A 25,272-nucleotide genomic window follows, 5' to 3' on the forward strand; every position below is an offset into this window, starting at 1 on the left:
TCTATTTCTGGAGTGTAAGAGCACCAGGGATTCATTTCATCTTTCTAGTGTTTCTCTTTGAATTTAAATGACTCTCGCATAAGCTCAGCAAATACCCTGGAAACACTTCTTAGTGGAGGTGTTTGGAGTTTGTGAAGCTGAATTATATGCTTGCACAGCAATTCTAATCCTAGGGTAAAAGTTCACTGTACCATATCTATAAAGCATAATTATGGTGAAAATTGGCTGCCTGTCACTGTATAGATTAATTCATTTTACAATTTGATTACATACACTTGGATTTGAAATTAGCCATTGACTAAGCAGATTTTTCCTAAACAAACATACTCTCAACATTGTTAGCTAAACAGTTTAAGTAATTTTCTAACTACAGAAAAATTTGATAATTATTTTTTAATATTCCATCTGTTACATAGAGATGCTTCTTTCCAAAGCATGAAACAAAGCTTTATCTGTTGATTCAAAAATCATCATGTTAAAGTACCATCATACAAATGATGACATCCTAGTTAAATTAACAACACTGATGACAGCTAATGCATTTCTAAAACTTCTGTGGAGCTGTTACAAGCCATTATATTGGAAATACTGGTTTATGAAAGATTAATAAAAGCAGCAGAAAAATGGAATTCAACATCTGCACTAGCTATTTACCAAAAAAAGTCTTCCAGAATTAATTATGCCTTATGCTACATTATAATGAGTTTTTCATTAAAATGCATGCCATCACGAAACTAAACAGAGATTGTTCAAAGAATAACGCCAATGACTGCTATTTTTTGAAAGATTAATTTAGTTAATTGGTTCTACATTTAAATCTGGAGCAAGGTTAATTGACCTATATTTATCATTGTATTGAAGCCTGCACATTTTAAAGAGAAAGTCACAGATGCTATCAGTATTACCCTTTTAAAGATGTTTTGTCTGTTTGGATGTATGTTTAATAACACACTATGCACTTAGGCTTTGATACTGTTCCTGTCTGATCTCTCTAAGAAAGTCCATACACTTGATTATTTCATGGTAAATCTCAAACTGTAGCTAGAGCTTTATACCAGAAGATGGAGACTAGCTAAGAAGGGAGTTCTGGCTTCTTCAGTGTAAATGTTTGGGAATTTTGACCACAGTCTGGTATAGAGGAATACTGGATTACGATTAATTTGTGCACAAATAGAATTGGGGAAAACAGAAACTTCATATTTGCTGAAAGTTGGAGTTCTTTCCAAGCATGGGGAGAAAGGTGTGCAGTGGGTGTTGTTGTTTGGATGTGTTTGGTTGTTGGTACAGACCTGCTGGGACGTAGGTCTTGAGTTTTCTGCAAATGCTTGCTGTCTTCTTGTGCTTTACCTTAGGTGCACGCTTTTGATGATAGTGAATTATTATTTTTTCTTTTTATTCAACATGCCACCCAAATGACAGTAAGATGGTGGAGATTGTAGGAGCAATAGGGAAGTTGCATTCTTGCATGAAAAGTCAGTGGCCTCCAAGTTAAAGTGTTCAGATTACATTTTGACATTTAGTTTTACACTCAAATGATCTGTTCTGCTGAGTTGCCAACTGCTCCTGTAATCCTGCTCATTTCAGATATGTACCTTTGTTTGGTTTAAGGCTGCTTTTAAAAGAGCGTTCTTCTTTAGTCCTTCTCTTTTGAGCTGGTATAGTACATTTGAGCAGCGCACACACAGATCTAGCATCATCCTTGTGGAATGCAATAGTGATCATACTGTAACCTGGACATTTCACACTCATGGAACAATAATTTTGACACTGGAATGCACAGTTCTTCACAGACTCATAGAAATGTGGGTTGGGACTGACTTCTGGAGGTCACACAGTCCAGCTTTCTTTTCGAAGCAGGACTAACACCATGCTAGATCGGATGAGCCATGAGTTTGTATACATCTACAAAGACAGAGATTTATGATCGTCTTTGGGTAACCTTTTCCAGTGCTGCACTGCCCTCCTAGTGAAAAACATTTTCCTAATGTCCAGCCTAAACCTCCCAAGCTGCAGCTGCTGGCCATTCACCTTACGTATTATCATCTCCTGACATTCCAATGAGATTTTGGCTCAATCATCTTTGTAAATTCTCTTTGAGTAGGGAAAGCTAATAGATTGTCTTTCAGCTTCCTCTTTGCAAGACTTAGAAGTTCAATTCTCTCCACCTCTCTTCACAGGACGTGAGGTCTAGAACCCTGCTCATCTTTGTTTCACTCCAGCACATCCTCCCCAGTTTGTCCGTATTTCAGTTGAACTGAAGTGGCAGTAGGTTTAAAAATTGGATACAGTATTCCAGGTGCAGCCTTGCTGTCACCAAGTGAGTGTGTGTTGAGGAAATAACAACAGCTCTCGTCCTGCTGGCCATATTTCTGTGTTCCTCCTATTTTCACCTAGTATGCAGTTTGGCTTGTTTGTTTAAATGTTACTTTAATAAAACAAAAGTAAGCATTCTGATCAAGCAGAACCTGCACTGTCCTCTTTTCTTATTACAATGCTTCTAATTTCTGGTATGTTTGTTCAAATGTTTTTCTTTGTGGATATAATTGATCTATTTTTAAAGGGCTGAAAAGGAAGTTAAGTACTGTACTCACAAGGAGAACAACCTTTTGAGGGTTAATAATGCCTGGACTTTTCTTATTTAAATGTCATTCTGGTGGCTTGTGAAAATGTGTTTTTTGGCTTCCTGATTAGGGAAGGACCAAAAATAAATTAAATAAATATTATAGCAGTCTAAAGCTGTCTAATTATAAACATTATACAGAGATATATTTTTCCACAACTGTCTCCCTGGCCTCCTCATGTTACTACATTAATTTGCAGCATTAGTCTGGTTTTTAAGTAAATCTGACAATTATCCCCAGTTGCCACATGCTGCCTGGGGGTTTGCAGAGCAGGTTTAGTACATGTGAAATAGGTTCTTTTTGCAAGAAACTGCACTGGGAGCTGTACTGAGAGTTCCACCTTCACACAGACTGTCACTTGTCACAGAGATTGGCTTTCGGAGAGCTTTGAACTGTGTGAGGTGGGACTGTCTGCTTCAAGGGACAAGACTAAACCTAGTCCAGAGTAAACCCTCCAGACTGTATGGGATGTAGGTTTAGAGACTGGATATAAAACCAGGTGTTTCATAGCTCCTGTTAATGTCTCACCAATTATGTGATGATGGAGGTTGGGCTGGATGTGCGCTGTCTGCACCCAAGGTCTCGGCTACGGTGTGCGTGGTCGTTGTGTGATAGAATAAAAGTCAGAATGTAATTCAGATATCGGCTGTGGGTACATGCAAAAAGCAATGGCTTAAGAGTCTGTCAGAGGGAAATTTAAGACAAACGACAAGGTCATACTAAAGAACTTGTTTGTTCAGGACGGGGTGGGTATCTGCAATGGTAGATAAGTTAATAGCAGTTATGCAGAGGAATAAATTCCTCTGATTAGAAAGAATAACAAAGTTAGGAAGATCCATGTGTTAGGATGGACAGTCAGGCAGACGAACTATTCTGAAATATGAAGTAATGAAGTAATATGTGAAATGTAAATTTAATGCAGTTAAGTGAAATGGAAAACAACTCTGCTGTGCGTTAAACCTTGATTACATCTGTAAATTAAAGCTAAAGCGGTTTTAGATTGTGTTGAATTGTATTCCAAACATATCGCTAATGCTTTCTGTTTCATCTTCTGCGTTTTTTCTCCCATTTTTGGCATTGGATGACAGAATCCCTGACACATTTGCATTGTAATTGCATTTCATAATACTTATGGAGAGTAAATTTCAAAATACCGAGTTTCATTCGTTTACTCGTCTGTGGAGGTAGCCGAGATGAAGCTGTGCTTTACGATGGAGCAGAGTCTCTGCCAGTTTGGCACCGTCAGATTTTCTTTGTGAAAATTGTTTTGGGGAAAATCTTCAAGCAGAGAACTGCTTCTAGTAAAAGTGAGTGTTCTGGAAAGTTTGGAAACATTGCGTTACCATTTTTGTAATGTTTTTTCCATGCTACTGAAATTCTGGAACCTGACTGGGCTAGGGAAGAAATAGAGTCACTAAAGCCAGGATTATGCATGATGATTCAATTTTTTGTTCTTTTATATTCTCAGCTTGTCATTCAGGACAGAATTTATTTGTAAGTTAAAACTAACCTCCATTGGGGTAAGCAAATGGAACAGAGGGATTAGTAATTTGCATCTCTGCATCTAATTGCATTACATTTGCATCTCCGTGCTATCGATTTACAGAAATAGGTAATATACACATAAAATAGTGTCTTGACACAATATGGGAGGATAAAGTATGAACGCATCTACTTGTAATCCTTGCAGGGCCACAGTGAAGCCGAAGTGTTTGTGTTAGAGCAGAAAGGCTCCAGTTTCTTTTATTCCGTGATTCCATTCATATTGCGGTCTTTATTCATCAGGCAGGTGTATGAATGTGACTCATTTTAGTTATAAGCAGAATACAAATGTATTTTTCTGGTCTCAATTATCCTATTTCGAGAATAGTATCATTCCAGCTCAAAGTTTATATTTATACTTCAGCATTTCTCTCATGTTTTTTTCCTCAAAGTTATAAATGAACCAGGATCATTTTGCAGTTAACCAAGACTAACCATCATTTACATATCATTTCGTCTGCTAGATGAACGTAGAAAGCTTTTCAATATGCATGCACCTGAGTTTGTGTGTGTACATGTATATAAATATCATATAGTAAACATATTTTGTAGGGAAGTTATAGTAATGGGCAATACTGACAGGAACACTCAATTTTTCACTGGATTATATAGTGCATTTCCAGTTTTAGAAGTTTTTGGTGGCAGTATGTGAATGAAGATTTACATTTGGACGGCAGTGATAAAATTTCACTAATAAGCACAGTAAATTCTGCAGGCTTGTTATGTATTTTTGTACGAGGCGCAGTTGAGTTTGTGTGACATAGTGGTTTAATTCTGGTTATGAGACGAGGAATGTCTGTGGCTGCTTAATCATTTTTAAATTATATTTGGAAACGGCAGTTTATTGTAAGAGTTTTACGTTGTGAATGGAAATGTTACATAAATTGTTCCTGCAAAATACAGCCCCTCCAGCAGTAAGGCTGGTATGTTAATGAAAATAGAAGGCAGTCACATGGTGTGTGGTTTTAAGTTGGCATTACTTTGCCAAATACCAATAGTAGCCTGACATAGCCTAAATTTGTCACTAAACCCCAGTGATTATGCCATGCTGCACTGTCAAGGTATTTCTTCTAAAGCAATCTTTGCGAATTTTACTGGATCAGTAGTGAACGTGTATTCAACTCATAATTTGTGAAGTGGGTGAAGCCTTAAAGCAAGTCATTGCGTAGTGACGTAGGAGAAGGATGTTGGCGTGGGAGTTGAGCTTAAAAGAATTTGCTGCTTCCCTGTGCCATCTACAAGGTCTTTCCCAGCGTAAGACACTACAGTACATGCTGGTAAGTAGTTTGATCAGCTGCGTGTGGTATGTCAGATCCTGGAGAAGGAGAGAGCCTTATTACCTTGTGGTGAGTTATATCTGCTAGAGAAGGAAGAGGTGGGGAGAAGTGCAATCAGGAGAGCTGCAGACTTGGTTGCTCATCTGATTTTTGCTTACATGATATAAGCATCTTTCAACCCCTGGTATGTGACTTAGTATATTGGACACTGAACGTATATTGCAGGCAAGAGAGGTCTGTTTCCCAAAAGCCTGGAATAATATGACCAGCAAAGAATATTGGAAGGATGGCTTACAAATTACATCTGTTGTTATGTGTTGCTGTTCCCTGAGTCATTGCTTAAGTTCACTGAGTGTTTCAGTGACACTTGGAAGGAGAGGTGATAATAAAGAAACATGCACTATGCTTAGAAAAGTGATTAAAAGAAAACTGGCATCGTAAGTAACAGAATTTTTGAATGAAGAAATCTCAGGAAATGTCTTGGAGGCATATTTCCCCCACTCCATCCTGGTTGGTTTTTGTGGGTTTATTTTCCCTCCTTGCTTCCAATAACCTGTTTGAGATTATGTGTGGGTCAGGGACTTATTACATATGTATAAGTGTATGTATAGAGCACAGAGTCTCATTATCAGTGGGAAGTACACACACAGGTTATTCAATAATGGAATGTATTTAAAGCTTGCTGTCAGAAGGTAATACAGTTACTGATTTGGATTTCATGGAACTCACATTTGGACATCAGCTACTTTATATTATACGTTTCTACCAATTCTCTTGATTAAGTGGAACCGTATGTATAGTTTTGAGGGAATTAAATATAGGGTTTTTTAAATATTTTTAAAATATTGGAGAAGGGAGGTGTGTATTTTTTGGATGATGCTACTCTTTTCCTTTTAAATAATAGATGAAACAATTCAATGTGGCAACTCAACTATCCACGAATAGTTGTGTTAAAATCTGAAGGAGTATTGTTCCGTTCATAGAAAGTTCCTGAATAACTGAAGGTGCTCACAAACCACTTTTTGTTGGGAAATATCAGCACATTTAAAAGCATAATAAGATTCCGCAGTTTGACTATAGGTAACGAAGTCAGGAGAACACTTGCAGCTATTATGTATTCAAGATACTCTCCTTGAATTCCCCAGTCAGATAGGACAGTAGAACCTAACATACACATTGTAGAACAGTGGCCTTTTTAGTTAGGTGTTTCTGATCCATTTCTATGACACATTTTGAAATAACCTATCATGGAATAATATTTCAGAGCAGAACGAAGATAATGCTACTTCTATATGGAAAGCCCAATATTAAATTACACTTTTAGAACAGTGAATCAAGAGCGGACATGGATTGTTTATGTGAATCTCTGAGACACGAGCAAATCTCCCGATACATTCATGAGAAATGCAGCCTTGTATTTTTCTTTGTGCACTGTATATTGAAGATGAATGAAGTGTACAGGAATAGTAGTTGTAGCAAAAGGTACAAAGAAGAACAGTGATCAGAATGACTGAGAGAAGATCAGGCTATTTAACAGGCAGCTGTTTGGGGAGAGAAGGAAAATGAAATGCCAATCACTGAATTTAATAAATAATGCAGCTTTTAGGTTAGAGTTACAAAATAACATTATATAGTAATATAGACAAAACGGGACACATATATTTTTAGCTTTTGTTCACTTTTTCTTGTGGTTTTGTTTGGGTTTTTTTGGTAAATAATATTGTTGAATATATGAACCGGTACTTAGTTGCAAAGAACAGTAGGAGGCTGTTACTGGTAACACAGTAGAATAAACAGGTATGAAGAAGAGCTGCTTTACCTGCGCAGCTCAGTACAAAATGGATGAGAGTGATGTAATCTTCACTAAATTTCCCTTGTGTGTAGTAACTTCCTTGCTTTCCTCTATGATAAGCTCTCGTAGGTGCCTGGTGTGCTGGTACCCAGTGCAGGCCAGCCCTGCATTTGGCTTCATGAGTCATAAGCACTGAAAATGCTCGATGGAGGTAGTTGTACCCTTTATAGAACTCCACTATCATCCGTGGTGCTCTCTGAAGAGCTTTATACGAAGCTGGGGTTTTGAGGATTCCCAAGGTGGGAGAAGGAAATATTTTTTCCCCCTTTGTCTCACTTGTAACTTGCTGGGGTTTTGCCCTCGTTGTGAAGGAGTACTAACGGTGCCACTTCTGTCCTTTTTCTTTTCATAAATCCCCCCAAATCCTGAGGGAGTAAATACCAGCATGAGAAATTGGAAACTTTTTGCCTGTGAGCAAAGATATTAAAGCCATCTGTACCGGGAGGTGATGCATTGGAAGCTGACGTTCTCGGTAATGGTATATCAACTTTATACAGTCCTGGTAGTGAAGGTTTCCAGAAGTTTCCTCTACTTCCTGTGACAGGAGAGAGAGCTATTCCCGTGATCAGGGCCTTGCAACACTGTTGATTTTTCTTCAGCAGTGTAATTTTAATTAATAGTATGAATATTTTTCTGCTGAAAATGTTTCTATTTTTACTTCTACAAAGGATGATATAAGAGATTCCAGTTAGTTGAGCAAATTCCTTTAAACTTATTCACAGGGGGGTTGTAGCTGGATGATCTTTAATGTCCCTTCCAATCCAAACTGTTCTATGATTCTGTTCCAGCTCTTTACTTTTAATCTGTCTGTAGTGCTGGCTGTGCTGTGATTCCAGCTAGACTTAAAAGCTATTTTTAACAGAAGTGATTTAAAATCCATTTTAGTTTGCTGGAAAGTTGTCCTGTCGTTGATCCTGGGAACTACCTCTTAGCTGCCTAAGTACTTGAGAAATACAATGAACTTTGTCGTCTCTTGTGTATGAACCAGTGAGGAGTTGTGCATCATCAACAGTATATGGGTATTTCCACTTATGGTCCGAAGATGAATTTATACTAATCATAGAGTAGTTTGGGTTGGAAGGGACCTTAAAGATCATCTAGTTCCAACCCCCTGCCATGGGCAGGGACACCTCCCACTGGCTCAGGCTGCCTGAGGCCTATCCAACCTTGAACACCTCCAGGGAAGGGGCAGCCACAGCTTCCCTGGGCAACCTGGGCCAGGGCCTCACCGCTCTCATGGTAAATCATTTAAATAAGAACTATAAACCAAAAGTTATTTTTGAAAGTATGAAAAAACTAGATAAATGCCTCAAATCAAATATCTTGGAGCTGCTGGGAACTGGATCTTTGGCATTCTTACAGTATTAATGACTTCGCATAATTATCCTCACAGCCTTGAATATTTTTAGAGTTATTATTTTCTCAAACTAACTATAGCGCCTCTACAAAGGACTTAATCAAACAGTACTTTCTTAGTCATGATCTGTAGGAGAAAACATTGGAGGAAGAGAAGTATGAGTGGTCTTGAAAAGTATGTTTTTGCTCATGGTGCCAGGCTGTCCGCCGGGGGTGAGTGGTGAGTCAGCGCAGGGCATCTCTGTCGTCCCGCAGCGGTGTTTTGCTGACCCTCCCATGCTCTGCGAGCACCGCAGGCTGCTCTCCCAGGCACACCCAGCAGCCTCTTCTGCCCTTCGGCTTCTCTTCTGCCCCTGCTCTGTCCAAAGCTCTCCTGCGCGCCTCCAGTCTGTACCTTCTTCAGATAGAGGCGCTAATATTTTTATTGAGTCAGAAGGGCCTTTCCGTTGCTGATCTTCAAGATCCTGTATCGCTGGCCACACGTCTGCTCTGACCGAACAAGAAAAAGGAGATGCTCATATTATTAAAAAGAAAAAAAAAGCATGCAGATTGTTCTAATGAGAAAATACCAGCCGTACATATGCTGGTACAGAAGGCACTACAGAATTAAAGATGAACTCTTGCATGACTGCAGTTTTGAAGTTCCTCGTGTCCGTGATATTATTAAATTGCAGTTTGATCAGAAATATTAAGAACTTTATATTACAGTACTCTGTGTTAGAAACAAAACAAACCCCATCCTTTATTCTATTATGCTAGAATTTAGTATTGCGGAGGAAAAATATTTTTTTTTCCTTTAGGGATTTTATAAATTGTTTCAGTGTTCTGAAATGTATCCAGAAGATCTTATTGTAAATAATTCAGTCTTTCCCCAGTTGTATTAAATGCAATTTAAGTATTTTTAATACTGAAATTACATGCAGCAGAAATAATCTTGTCTCACAAAAGTAGATTAAAAAGTACCATATTTTTCTAACAGAATCTAATAATAGTGGTTTAGGTATTAGTATTAACTTTATGTACAAATTTGAAGGCAGATTGTCAAAATATAATTAGAAAGCTCCATGCAGCAAATTAAATACACTCTAGTAGCATAGATGAAAAAAGCATCTGTCTTGAAGTACTTCCATTAGAAATTAAAAGACGTAAGTAGGGAAAACTAGATTTGTATGAGACAAAATCAGAAAATACCTGTGGACCATGGATGAAGATAACTGCTTTTGATCATTCGTTTCCTTTCTGCTTTCACGCAGCCGAGTGAATGCCTCTGTCTTCAGCTCACTTTCATTTTCAGGCTTCTGTAGTAGCACAAATTTTGAAGCCTCTGCCATGTTAAATACATCCCTATTCCAATGTCCACATTCCTAATGTCAAATGAGCGTGTTGATAGGTCCTGCTTATCTACTACTCTGAAAGTGATGTTTGCCATTAGGATCTCAATAGGTATGTGTTAATTTAACAGCTTCCAGTTGTGGATTCTTTAGGAAGGCAGAGAAAGATAGATATCAATGTAGTCAACTATGGATCTCAAAATAAGCGGGGAAAAGAATTAGCTTGTTTCATCTTTTGGATTAGTAGTGTATGGCTGGGAAAAAAACCAAGCATCTCCAAATGCTGTTAGTTAAGGGTATGCTATTGTCTAAGGTTAGAAGCAAAACATATCGTGATATTCCCAGTGCTCACGATCCTATCTAAATTGCATAAACTACAAGAATTAATCTCCTTCTGTATTTCCTATATTTCTACCTCAACTGGCAACTGCAAGCAATAATCAAGGAGCAGAAATAGTGTTAAAACTTTTTTTGAAGGAACTTTGGTCAGGTAACTGGATGCAAGTTGAGAATTGCTCTTGTCCTACTCTGTGGAAAACATGCCTAGCAGTTGTAATTCGTCTTATCCTTCCGAACGTACTTGACTCAACTGTATTGGGTTACATTGCCTATAAGTCAATGCACAACTTCAAAAGTCTCACAAATCTTCATGTAAATTTAATATTTTTGAAATCGCATGATTCACAAATCCTGGCAGCTTGAAGTATGTCGGTGTATGTATATATATAATTTTGTCTGTGTATATATACAGATATGTCTACTCATATATCAATAAAACACGTGTCACATCCTGCTCTTTCTGGTGGACTGTATTGCAGAAGTGTAGAAGTTTTTTTCCTAGGGTGAAAGCATAGTTGTTTCTGTCTCTAATCAGTGTTCAATCTGTGTTCAGCTAAGGCTGCTGAAATATAATTTTAAGAATGATGTTGAAATAGTAAGGCATTTTCTTTAACTTCATTTAAAAAAACCAAACAAACACAGGGAATAAGCCTAGACTTCTGGAATTTGTTCTAAACAAGCATGCATTGTGAAAGCATGGTTTAAAATTGATTTGGTTATTACTCTTATTTTCTTTTTACAAAAAAATGGTTTCATTTTTTTATTTGGTTTTGTTTTCAATCCTTAATCCAGTTTATATGCTGGAAAGTAGCTGATGTTTATGTATTACTCATTTGAGCAAAAAAATCTGGAATCTTTGCATGTATTGCTAATGTTTCTATTCCACTTGCACCAGTGTAACTTTAAGAGATGTAACCGAGGTCATAGTTGACCTCATGTGTGTACAGGGGAGCTTTGTGGTCTGATCTATCTTCTGGGTTTGCTGAAGCAGCCTCTCATTGCAGGCAGAGCTGGGGAGATGTGAAGGTAGTCGGTGGGTGGTGTGGCGGTGTTGATTGCTCCTCTTAGCAGGAGAACTACCCAGGCAGCTTCTGGTCCAGAGAGAGGGAGAGAGAGCCACTGGGCCAGGAGCTGGGGTGCCCTCCAAACGCTCAGGGCAGGCACCAGCTTCCTCGTGTGATAAAAAGGGTGTTTGTGTTTTGGGCGATGTCTGTATTTTGGTTTTTCAAATGTAAAGTTGTACATGTTTTATTGGGGCTCTTTCTGCTTTGAAGTCAAAGGACAAAGAGTGCCCCTGCTTCATTGCGCTGCTCCAGTTATGAATTTATTTCTGTTTTGAGATAAAAATTGAGGTTTAGTTTGAGTGTTCCAAAAGCAGATACCACTCTCTCTCTCTTTCTTGTAGGCAGGGTGCTGCTGTGCCAGGCAAACCAGGAGGGATCTCCCGTGTACAGTGCCCCCAGTTCACTAGTATACACATCCACAAGTAAGCTAGTGTTGCCGCTCTTTTGTTGTTCTGTTCTGTGACAAAAGCACATTAATGTGGATTAAGGCCCCTAAAATTGTAAATTTTCTCAATAGTTCTTGTTAAGATAAATGTGGTATTTATAAACTTATGTAAGTAACGTCAACAAATAATTCAGTGCATTTAGTTGCATCTTTATCCTTGAATTATATTTTATTTAAAAAGAAATAAATCACTTGTATTGCAATGTTGTACAGAAATGGTCAAAAGTTATACGGTAACACTGAAATATTTTGGAATCCAGTACTGTTGTGCACTCTGTGTTTTGTGAAGAAGATGAAGTTGTGTTTCTTTTTCCTTCCTGGTCACAACTGTGATTTAATAAAGAAAAGGTCTGCTGTAATGCCAGCATTTGATTGTGTCAGGAAGCAAATAGATATGAAGTCTTTTTTACAAAAGAAAAGAAGACTGTGTGCAAGTGAGTATTTTGAATTATAAAAAGCTACCCTAATAAAAATAGCAAAGGCAAGCTGAAACAATAGGTGCTGCTATCCGCTATTTTTCTGTATAGAACTTTGGAGTAGAAATGTGTCCTCCAAAATTCTGAAGCAGAGGTGGAACTGAGGTGTTTAAGATGGTATTGGTGGTACCACTGATGCCCCTTCTGAAATCTAGTCAGATAAGAAGCCTCTAGCCTAATGAAATAGTAATAATTGCTGCTTGCTGAATTAGCGTCAACAGCATTTGCAACGTGTTCTTAGCAGTCCTCTGTACCAACAATATTTTACATTGTCTGATTTGTCAACTGTGTTGTATGTGCTCTTTATGAAGATTGTATTCATTCTGCTGAAACAATGGATTTGTTCTCATTCCTCTTTTTAATTAATAGAAAATGAGAGTTCCATAAAGATCATCTCAGCAGTCATGTAACCCTCTCGTGTCAAATGCCATGAATTATCAACCCTGGAGCTGCTGCTTTGCTCTATAAATATGGGGTTTGTTTTCAAATCACCAGTCTACAAATACATAATGAGCTAACAAAATATTTGAAATCTCTAAAATTAGAACTGAAAGTATCAATTAAATCTGCATTTGCTTCCAGATGCTCCAGGAATATTTTGTACTCTGTGACCTTGCCCAAGCGATCACATAGTACAATTTAAATTCTTGTAGAAACACAAAGGCGAACTACTTACTGTCTAAATCAGTGTTCCCTGTACTACCTACGTAGTGCGCTATTTCTTTCTTGACTGAAACACCAGTTTTCTCACTGAAATTGCCAGTCTTTGTCTGAAGTGTCTTTTCCGAAATTATCCAAACGTTTCATTCATCTGAATGTTAGGGAGCTTCTTTAGGAGGAGTTGGGGCAACGTTTGTTTTTTGTTTTCTGGATATTACTCTAAATAAAGCCAATCTTAAGTTTACCCTATTATCACCCTGTTGCTCCTATTATCTCTCAGAGTTCTATCCTAGGAAATTTATTTCTGAGGTTGCTGTTTACGTTGTACGGCATTTCCACGATTATTAAATCCCTCGATAGTCATTGTATAGCAAGCTAAGCTCTATACTTCACTGTTTCCATTATGTCTCATGAGTCAATCCCTTTGAAAAATCTTATTTTGCAGTGGTGCTCCTTGAATAATGATATCCTAACAAACACTTGTTTATTTTCCATTATGCCAAACACATAAGTAAACAGACTTTGCCTATCTGCTTCCCACTGGGCAATGTGTAATACTCAGTTTCATAACAGAGATTGCTAGTAGCCCTTGCAGGAGAAATTATTACACTTCTGTTGAATCTGTGTGACTGTAAGTTATAATTTTTCTTTTTTTATGTATAGTATTTCATATGGCAAAACTGTAGTTTTCCCCACAGGGTCACAACTCCTAATAATACAAAATTACTAATGTTTGTAATTTGGTTTTTTTTATTTCTCCATATTACAAAAAATTCAATGAAGGCGTAAAATAGTTCCTTTTCTTTAAAAAACTGCTAAGAAGTGAATAGAAATGAAGCTCAAGCTTGGTCTCATTTCTTTTAGAATTTTAAAGATCTTCTCTATTTCATTTTTATGCATGTTTGTAATATTGAAATCTGATAAGTCAACATTAATGTCTAGGAGACTTTTACTATTATCATTCCACGTAGACAACAATATTGTAGCCTTCGTCTCTGAAGAATTTGTTAATCATTTATTCTGTTACTGTCAGTATTGTAATTGTGTGATATTTCAGAACAGCTTACACCGTAAGAATTAAGAAGTTTTAAATTTGAAATTGTTGTAACAGAAGAGAAAGAGTCAGCTGAGATTTTAAAGCCATCTGAGAGGTTTAAGTTCATTAAATCCTGATGGCTTCTAGGAATTTTCAGATATTTGGAAGATGTTAGTCAACATTATTACAAATGTTGTTGTCTTTAACTTGACTGTTTGTACTTTGCTCCCAAGTTATATTCTATAATGAATGAAGGACTGAAACATGATTGCAACATGTGTGTTTCTTAATTTGGCTAGTTTAGTTTCACTAGTACTCTCTAATGATTCTAAACACTTTTACCCCATTTTTTTGGCTAGTCAAGAAGAGGAGTGCATTTCTTGGAGCTGCTCTTTCCCTTCTGATGTTTTATTTCCCCAGGATATATTTTACGTATCACATTGTACATTTCCCAGCACAGTGATTAGTTACACCTCTGAATATGTCAGAGGATGGAAACATGGCTCTGCTTCCTTCCATCACTTCTGGCCCTTTGCATAATACAGAAAGAAATGAGGCGTTTCTTCTGCAAGCAGTGGAACAGATCGCTAGCAATAGTCTCTCATGCCTCATCTGTTCTCTTATGCAGAAGCAGAGGATGGGACCTGGATCAGTTTTTCATTTGCACCTCTCTTCTGGGAATAGATAATTTGTTATGTAGAAAGCATAGTTTCAGCATGCAAATGTGTTCACATCCCTTGGTGGTACAGATTCTTTCCCTTACTGAGACAACCAAAGTTAGGAAGCTCAAGGTCTCTCCTTGGCTGTTGTAGATTCCCATAGCATTGGCATCTCAAGGACAAAACTAATACAACTGGTTTCAGTTAAATACCTCGTCATCCTCCTAATGCAGAATGTAGACAAGCATTGGATGGAGATATGCCCAGCAATTAAAAATTTGACTACTCCAAGTCCCAGTGAGTAAGCGAGCATTCACTGGAGGCTTCCTGAAGGCCTGTGACGTCTCTGAAACTTAGTGAATCAGAACTTGGCTGACGGTCCCTTTTTGCACACGCTTCTTTAGACTGGTTGCTTCTACAGGAAATTTTAAAATCCTGAAGAAATTTGTATCTACTGTTAGATAAGAAGCGTACCAAGAAAAAATTTGGAACGTTTTGAAAACTGAAACCACTTGAGAATAGGATCTGTGAGAATATTAAGACCCTGCTGGACAAAAGGAAGATTCAAAAGAAGAATAAAGTTCTGTTACCGAATATCTGTATCACTATTCTACAAAGGGTATGTATGGTTGAAAAAGGCAAAAATAGTAATCTCACTTTATGCAAGGACTTTTAAAAACTGTTTACTGCCTGTTTTTCCCATTTTTCTATAACGTAGAATTGCCTGAAAATGTCAAGGAAATAGACGTCAATGAAAGCCAGAACATGGGAAAGAAGAAAGACATGAAGTCATAGAATAATTCAGGATGGAAGGACCAGGTTGCACGGGGCACCTTTAAGGATGGAGACTGCACAACCTGTCTGGGTCCTCTGTTCTGATGCTTGAATGTCCTAACAGTGTAATTGTCTCTTCTTTCAAGTTATGTTTGTTGTCTCTTGTCTTCCCAATGTGTGCCTCTGTGAAGAGCCTGGCTCTGTTCTCTTGGTAACCTCCCATAGCGTGAAAGGGCAGGGGATGGAGAAGGAGGTGCAGCTGCCAGCAGAGAACTTTTGTGCTGTGGAATAGCTAATCATCATTCTTGGGCTCACTAAGCAGTAGTTGGTGTAGCAAGGAAGCCAGCCTGAAGCTGGACATCCCGTTTGTCAAGAATTTAGTTGTGCGTACCCAGGTCGCACAGGAGGCAATAGCGAGAGATTAATAAATTTTAATAAAAGTTCAAAGGCAGCTCCATATTTTTCACTCTTTGAATCAGAACTTTGATCTTTATAACTTTTAGGTTTTATTTTCACTCCCAGTGAAAATAAGGATACTTGAGTTATCGGGTATGTAACTACCAGCAGATTTTTCTGAGCACATATTGAAGGGACAATTCACTGACTGAAAAGCTAACACATATGGTAGAATAGTAAATTGCTACGTGCCTTTATTCAGAATGAAGTGTAGACGAGTGCCTGTATTTCCCAAATGTTTTGCATGCCCATAAAAGAGAAGTTTGCCTTGTCTTCAATGAGTACATTTTAAATTGACATAAATTTTGGCTTACATTTTTTAAATGTTAGAGTTATTTCATCTTTACTAAGCATGCTTATCGGCTTCATAATATGTGTTCTTTTCCCATAAATTTTCATTTTTGATTAAAAACAAATAAATCTTTAATATTGCAATAAAGTGATAGGATTAAGACTAGAAAAATATAAAAATGCAGAAGTCAGATATTAATTTATTCTATGTTATCATACTCAAGGGCAAATGAAGTTGAAGGCCCAGTTTTTAATTGATCTATTGATTACAGTGTTGTAACAAGTGGTGGTAGAATTCAGCAAAAATGATTGAGGTGGTACAAATGCTTATAAATCTGTCCCGCATTGTTCTTGTTCTTTAATTGTAATTGTCTGATAAAACTTCCATCAGTTTCTGTAATTAACCTAATGGTCTAAATGAATTTCCAGATCACTGGTTATTCATTTCAATATAGAAAATGCCATTACGTTGAATTTAATTAATACAAAGTAAGTTCACAGTTCATTGTATCGTTAGAATAGAATTTTACTGTTTTAACTGTTTCAATTATGAATTTTTTTTCCTCTTATTTTGTTTGACCCATTTATGGACTTGAAAGTTCGTTCTCTGTTCATACTAAAATAGTATAAACCCTTTTAATTAAAATATTTAAACCCCAGTGCTGCCATCCTTAAACTATCAGTGTAGATATTTCTTGTTTTTATCATTTCAACTATTTTTAAGAAGAATTCAGTCAGTGCCAAATTCGTAATCCCATGATAAGCCCTAGAACATCTTATTTGTCTTGATATTCCTTTCACAGAAGTACATATGACAGATAAATACTCACCAGAGAATACTTCTGCTTTGCGTCAGACAGATATTAAAACAATAAACTATGTTGCCCTGGGATTTTAGCTTATGAGCAACCAGAAAACAACAAGGCAAAGATGAGATGTTTTTGAAAGATGGGAAGGCAGTTCTTTCAGAAAATTCCCTGGAAACCATTGGTCCTGTAATATTTTTGACAAGAAATATTTTTAATGCCTAAATTCTTTTAAAGCAAATCAGGAAAATACATTTCATTACTTCAGAGTAGGCATTAGAAATGTTCCAAAATTATTTGATCCAAAGTTATTTGCCAAGACAGAAGGAAAATCTGTACCAGAAGCCTAATGTATTAATTACATGGTATGTGAGTTTTGCTTTTTATATGTGCTCTGTGTTGAAAACTTATCAAAACTTATGCATGACAGACACGTACTATTTTTAGAAGATTGTTCTCCTGTGGGTGTTTTGTTTTGATTCATAGGTATAGTTCAGGACTTTGTTGATATGCATTCAATAAATTGGGAAAATAATAAATACTAAGTATAAATACCACAGCCTATAGTAGGATTTAGTCCATTTGAGAAGTCATTGTGCTGCGGAAGTGAAAATTAAATAAAGCTTCTCTATTTAGTTTGCCTATTGAATATCCTTGCTTAAAAGTAGGTTACTCGGCTTAGGAATAGTATCAAACTACCTAAAAAATTTTGTGTGAAACTATCTTCAAATTTCTTTTTTCAGTGAAGCCATTGCAAGGTTTGTTTTTCTATGGAATTCCTAATGGATTGAATTAAGACCTTTGACATGTCTGTTATGTTCTGTGGCGTTTCCAGTACCAAGCAGATTACATAGGGGAAATATAAATTTTCAAAAGGTGATTCAAAATGTGCTTCTGAGCAGTGTCATTAATGAAAACATTAAGTTTAGAAACTTTGATTCAATTGGTTTGTCAGGCTTAATCTGTGCGTACGTGTAATTGCCTGAAAATTATATTGTAACGATCGTAATTTTCTGACACTAAAAGAAACTGAAGATTAGGTGCTCCTGGCATTTGGAATAATCCTTTTCTGGCTTTTGTATGTGAAACACGATCGACCGTATTCAATCCAAATGGACATATGCTTTATCGTAGTGACATCAATGATTAATTTGTTCTGATTTTATCGTTGCAGTTTCTCTAAATGTATTTATTGCGATTTTGCTGTTATTGTAAGGGAGAGACTGTTCAGTAAGCTTGCCATTTTGGATCGGTATATGGGTCAGAAACAGTTTAAAGAATGAGTATTCATGTGGTACAAATAATTTGCCTATTTTGCAGTACTCGTGAACTAAATGCAAAAAGGTTTCTGCAAACTAAATTTCTAATTGGTGAGGTTAGAAGTGTAAAAAGCTGAAAAATTATGTATCACTACCAGAGAAAAATAATAATGTCATCTCTTGTTGAAGTGTCTTTAGAAGGCTTTTAAACACGGTTCTGGCCCATTGTATCAGACCATGCTTTCAACAAAGTCACACAAACCTGAATGCAGAATAACTCCACGGACTTCTAACTCAAATAGTTGTGATGTGAATACAATATCAAGAAAATGGAGTAAAATTATATTCATATGTGTTATGTTGTATTCCTGATTTAAGTATCAGCCTTCTAAAACCATAAAGTGAACAACCTTTGGGGTGTTTTTGGTAGCACTGCCTGAAATTGTTGTTACAGCTTTTTCTGTGTTCTGTATTGCTTTATATTGTCCTTTTGCAACTATTTTCAGGATAATCTTTTACTTCCTATCAGTGTTTTAAATGGTGACTAATAAGCATCAGCAAGATATATTGCAGTTGACCAGAATCTGTAAATACGGATTTCATTTCACTCCTGTGAATCTTTGTTTTAAATGCCTTGCTGTTTATGCTCATTCTTCTGTTAATCTGTTTAACGATGGTGCAGTGTGTCTGAACTAGCACGGGTAAGAGTTCTGTAAAGACAGACAGATCCTGAATTGTGTGGCACTGACTTTTTTTTTAACTTGCACGTCATCCTACACCTTAATAATGGGAGATGACTGGAAAGATGTACGTAACATTTTTAATAGTAAATTGTGGAGAGTGTTTTTGTCCTTTAGTTCAAATAATAAAAATTATGTTTCGCCAAGGACAGTTGTGCATCTTATGTGTCTTAACTCAGTGCTTTCATGTTAATGGAGATATGGCACTTGGCCACTGGCCAGTTTGGACTTACTCCTCTCAGTAAATGCTAAATAGTGGTAATTGGATTTAGCATTTTGCTACATCATGTTCGATGATCTTATTGTATATACGATCCTTTGTGTAGAGTTCTAGATGCAGGCTTCTGATGTTTCCTTAGCTTTGTATTCTTGATGCTGCATTGCTCTTTTCTAGTATGGAGGCACCTACATTTGACCACACGTCTCCGATCGTTGTCTGTCAGATGTAAAGTTGTTCATTTTATGATTTGCAGCTTAGCCTGTGAGATTTGGTTTCAAATAAAAATTCATTTCAATGTCACTCTTTCATTTGTGTATGCATTTTGTGATGAAGTTGTGAATCTGAATTTCACAAATTGTAAGTACTTTTGAGGGAGTAATATTTTTAACATCTATATGACTCTGCAGGTGCAATTCTTTGGTTTGACATTTTTTTTTCCACTACAGCTTGGGTTAGGTTAATAGCTGGTTTTTCCCTCAGTCACTTCCTACCTAAATTGTTCACAGCCCAACATTCCGAAAGTGTTCCTTTTTACAGTTTAATAATTCTTTGGAGTTTTAGTAATCCTTGTGTCATACAGACAGAACATCTTGTCGCCACATAATTGACTTTCATAAACATTCAAATTACTAAATTTTATCATCTCTTTCCAGTAGTGCTACTCTTCTAGTTTTCCACAACTTTGTCTCAGAAACAGTGTTTAGTTGGACATTGGAATTATTCCATTTGTGTGGAACTTGTTGATGTCCAGCAACCAGGAACACAAGTCATTAATCAGTTTGATCATCTATATTTGAAGATTATTCATTAATTTAAGGTCAGATGTGGCTTCCCTGATCTCTACTGTCTCTTTTCCTTTACAGCCTTTATGGTTGCTTTGTTATTTGTTTTTACCTATTGAACTTTTTCTTGTTTGTCCTTTTGTGAAAAGTCAAGTATTCTTTGTAACATCAACTATGCAATACTCTTTAATTTGTTATTAAGTACACCGTAAGTAACTTGACCACCAGTTATATATTTTTTTTAATTCAGAGCTGTAGATTGGCGTAATTATAAAGCTTTACAAAATAAAATTCTCAGTCATCTTCAATGTTCTTTTTTCATGCCCCCACATCCTCCATTTTTTCTACATGTTAAGAGAAGTCCCTTGATATCAGTTGGTTCCATATACAGACCAGTAAAAAAAGGATGAAGTGTATGGGAATTTCTGGTAATCACAGAATCATCAAATGACTGAATCACAGAAAAGCCGAGTTTGGAAGGGACCTCTGGAGGTCCCCATGTCCACCCCTCCTGCCTAAGTAGTGTAACTTCGTGCAGGCTGCCCTGAACCACATCCAAAGAGCCTTTGAGCACCTCTCTGAATGGAGACTCTACAACAAAGGAAGGCAAAGAAAACAGTAATTCCGTATATACTTAAAATAGTTATAAGGCAATTTAAGTGTGAATTCAATATGTGCAAGTTATTGTTGAAATAATAGATCAATTAGATCTGGAAACAAATTTAAAGTAAAAGTAACCAGATAGCAAGTTCTGTTGGAACAGCTAAGTGTCTTCTGCAGTTTAATGTAAGGATGAGCATATTTAAAAAGAGGTTGATTTTTACTGAGGTAATCTGTGATTTTTTAGTGCGTTTGATTATGTTGGTTATTTGGTATGGGAAAGTCTAACAAATCTTATTTTTAATATGAAATGGTTGGAAACTGTCTAAAAGCGGCTGCCTTCGCTTTCTGGAAAAGTTTACGTAATCTTTAAGGATATACCTTCTTATAAAAAGTTTCACAAAATTTACATAGCATTTCTTGCTAGTTTGGATTTGCCTGGAAACTTAGTGCAGTAGTGTTGTGTAAAGGGATTCAATTACAGTGTGCAGTGTTTTGTAAGTAACTGTCTCACATAAAAAGTTAATTAATCAGAGCTGTGTCAATTTCTTTGTGCCATGTCAATTTGCAGCAAGGTAATTAATCACTAATCGCCCAGCGTGCAGCAAACTAAGGGACAATCCATGAGTCATTTATTGTTATTTTTTTCAAAATAAATGGCACACAGAGCCATGAAGAAACGCATCTTGCCTTTCATAATATTTTTATCGACAGTTTTGCATGTTGTAATAGACTGCAGCAACAAGCAGCTGTAGTTCAATGGAATATGAATATTAAAGAAACAAATGAGAGCAGATTTATAGGCCGTTGCTTTTCTGTTATGTCAGTTTTGAGATTACACTGAGCAAATGAACAGTGAAAAATTACTCTTCCATGTGGAGAATGGTGATTAGACTTGTACATTAATTAGAGATTTTTGTTTTCATTTTCAATGCATTTCAAATGAGAATGTCCTATAAGTAGCAGTTTGTCCAAAATACGGATCTATTCATTCCAAAACCAAGTGTTTAATACTGACATGTATTTTTGTACAGTAGTGAGGAAATTATTGTTCTACTAATTTTGTGTTTAAAAAGTAAATAGATTGTGAATGAAAGAAATAGAAGTGACCAGTTGTGACTGTATTTGACATATATGGCAAATTTACTTGGAATTCAGTTAACTCACAGCTAGATCCCAAGGATAATCATCTCACAAAAATGGCAGGTGAAAAGAAGTATTTTCAGCTTGCTGCTTTTAAACATTGTGAACTTCCTAAAGATTTGTTTTGATTGAAAAAAAACTTTTTATGTTAAAATCTGTAGTAACGGAGGTTAAGTGATAATTGCGCTAAACTTTGGACTGTGTATTTAAATGCAAAGATCTGCGCACATCCTCCTTAGTGCAGTTTTTATAATTCTTTTTAAGAATGTCAAGTGATATTACTTATTTCTGTTATGGTGAAATGAAAACTCACTACACAGCATACATCAGGATAAACTCCTGATTCTGATCCTGAAATCTGGGATAATATCATATACATTATTCTGCTTCACCTTTCTCAGCATGTTACACGTTAGATCTCTTTGTTTTTAATTTATTGTCCAGCGCTTCTGAAATGTTTCCTCAACAGGGATCCTCCTGGACGATGGGGATAATGTGAATGTGTTTCCCTGCTTTTCTAACAGTTAAACTGTGTTGCAGCCAATTGCCATAAACTCATTCAAACATGATGTAAGATTAAAATTCTTCACCATAAAACATTTGAAAACTCTTGATGGCAGATGACCTGATAGTTTGTGTGAAGAAGGAGAGATTAGGTGTGATAAGAGGTAGATTAGTTCATCCATTTTCATGGCACACCTTTCTGCAGGCATATGGTGCTCTCATACAAATTCAAACCGTAGCACAAATGCAAAGAATAATTGCCCATTAAAATGGCTCTATATTTTTATGGCTTTGCTACAAAATCTGCCCCCTGTTGTTTTTTGCATCTGCTACTCTTCCATCTATCCCAAAGCTTTAAAAGTTTAAAACACAATGTATAATCCTTTTTTACCAGGTTATAGTTCCTCCTTTTGTTCCTTCAGTCTTTAGTTTTCCTAAGGTATATGTTAAGATACAGTGCCTAGAAAGTGCACCTACCTGTAATTTCATATAATAAAAAATGAATAAAATTCCTGTATCACATCTTTTGGGAGAAATTACTTTTGATTTGATTTTGTCTGTGAACACAGAGAGTAAGTTCCACTTCATTTCCTCAAGCTCAGATTTGTTTCCTATATAAAACCATTAGATACTTAAATTTTACCAATGTACTAAAGTGAATCCTATTAATTCCAAAGACCTTTTTATTTGCTTAAATGTTGCAGTTTGCTGACCAGATTTCATGTTTGAGATCTAAACAGAAATTCAGTGAAGGAGATACCCTGGAAGTGTTTCCATGTTTGCAAAGTGAATCTAGAAGAGAGATTTTCAGACATTATAAGAATTGGAGGGTTTTTTTTTTTTAAATTGTATTCTCTTAAATATAAAAATGGAAGAAATAAGTTTAAAGAAGGAATCCTTGCCAACATAATGTTTCTTAGAAATTGTCATTTAGGCGGTATTACAAGATGATTATTTTGGATAATTATATTAAGCAAAGACAAGCACTTCCACAGAATCTTTATTTCACTATTCTTTTCCCACTTGAAAGAGTAAAATTGCAGATCCACAGTAGGAACTGATGTTTTTTGTTGGTTTTTTTTCCAGTTGTGCAGTGTCATTCATATTTGAATAGCTGAATGGATAACCATAGAATTGGTGGGGCTATTAGATGAAGAGAGAAATTGTTTCTTTGGCTTCGTATTTGGTTATGTGTAGTTAGAAAAGTCTTTTCTTTTTTTCATTTGCATGTTATCACCTTGTATCTTTAGTGTGCAGTTTGAGCAATCAGACTTTTCTCTATCACAGATCAGCGGAATTCCAGTCATCAGATGACTTTTATAAATTTAAGGTACTTTTGCTTAGAAGTGGACTCGGATGCTTCCCTGCTGAGAGTCAAACACATTTTCAACCCCATTATAATAGCATTTTCACTGACTGAGCTTCAGCAGTCTGTCACTAAGGCACTAAGGAATGTTGACCTACAAACTGTAAGTGATTAGAATCTTTGCCCCTCCTGATTAGTATATTCATTACTTTGGGGGCTGTTTAATAGCACTTAATGCTTCCTGATGGGAGAACCCTCTTCATAAAATTGTTTTTATGAAGGCCGTTCTTCAGTTATGTTCTAATGGTGCTGCTTCTCCTGGTTATTTTGGGGTCAAGATATTGAAAAGTTGGTAGTAAAAGAAAATTCTGTGGTTATTATATATTCCTAACCGTTTGATTTCTCAGCTGGGCTGAAGTACCGTTATTTGGTTTTGCTGAACACAAATCTAGGGTGACATGATCGTGTTGATTATTTTACCTTTATCTTAATGCTTTATATTACTGCCCGGCACTGGAAGGCGTGTTTTTTCACATACTCTGATTTTCAGACTGACCTAAATCAGTTTTTTGGGATAGATGTAATTCTATTATGTATAAACTCTCCCGTTACCGTACCTAGTTACATTGCCTTAGCTTAGGCTTTCAGTTGATTTGATTTGCTTTATCACTGCTTCTGTTACTCTTGTGGAAGTGTGTTTTCTGTCAGTAGGTAGAGAACTACAGATGCACATGTAAGTGAAAAAGTTGTCCAAACCGCTCAAAGTTTGTCAGCCTTCATTAGGTTTTTTTTTGTCAGTGGCTTTTAGGTCAGAGAAATTTCTCGTAGCTTGGTCTCTTAAGAGTGTCCCTAAAGATTATAGTTTTTCAAAGCTAGCTACGGAATACCAGCCTTCAGGTTTATCATTTAAAGTAACCACCTTTTCAGATACCAGTTTTTCCTGGCCAGACACTTAAGTCCGTTTTTCTCTCTTTGTTTAAGCATACTCTTCTGAGCACTGTTTTATTGTTCGATTGTTTTTCTTTTTATTTATTTATTTGCATGATTATTTTTTTTTACATGCACAAAGTAACTCTCAAATCATTGGAGAAATTTCCTTCTAGAAATGACCATCTACTAGGTGGAAAGGAGTGATTTTTCTAACGCAGGCAGACTGCAGCTAAACATTACTCTGATATTAAAGATATTCCTACTGTAGTAGATTAGTTCTCCATCTACTCCAATACTGTGTGTTTGGAAAGGAGAAAAGCTGGATGCCTGAAGAAAAGTCATAAGACTAGAGCTAGTGTGTAGGTGTGTATTTCTTTGAACGTAGCTCTGTACCATGTGGAGTGGTTTTGTAAACCCAGAGGTGATGTCTTTAAACTGTTTCTCCGCAGGAAAACTGTTTGTTCAAACTTTTCAGTCATATAAACTTAAACTTCTAACATCCGTGGCATTCAGTGGCAGTAAGTTCCATGGGAGCTTAATTAGAGGTTGTGTGAAGAGGCACCTCCCCATGTTTTCTCCATTATTCAATACAAACGAGGAGCTTTGTTGTGGCTCCCACAGTCCTGTACTTTCCTTGCTGAAGAGTACTAGTCCACCTCACTGTTTCTCTTACAGAAGTAACAGACAAGATTATAGTTACGGTAATTATACGGTTGTGACCATTTGAAACATGTGTTGTGCTCATCACCTAATTTAAGCCAAGGTGGGAAGTCTCCAGCATGTGGCATTCACAAATACGTTCT

The 25,272-nt window shown here is 36.5% G+C and overlaps 1 protein-coding gene across 50 annotated transcripts in view; it reads left to right on the top strand.

Moving 5' to 3' along the window:
- RBFOX1 (RNA binding fox-1 homolog 1) overlaps positions 1–25,272 on the top strand; it is a 1,213,941-nt gene that overhangs the window by 1,137,333 nt on the left and 51,336 nt on the right. For 40 of the 50 annotated variants that reach the window (XM_054080127.1, XM_054080166.1, XM_054080126.1 and 37 more), the window contains one exon: positions 11,724–11,804. The exons of the other annotated variants lie outside the window; for them this stretch is intronic. In XM_054080127.1, the coding sequence (XP_053936102.1) occupies positions 11,724–11,804 (81 nt within the window). The remainder of the gene's footprint in view (positions 1–11,723; positions 11,805–25,272) is intronic. 50 annotated transcript variants of the gene reach the window in all.

The sequence above is a fragment of the Cuculus canorus genome, chromosome 15 (genome assembly GCF_017976375.1).
Source record: "Cuculus canorus isolate bCucCan1 chromosome 15, bCucCan1.pri, whole genome shotgun sequence".
NCBI lineage: Eukaryota > Metazoa > Chordata > Aves > Cuculiformes > Cuculidae > Cuculus > Cuculus canorus.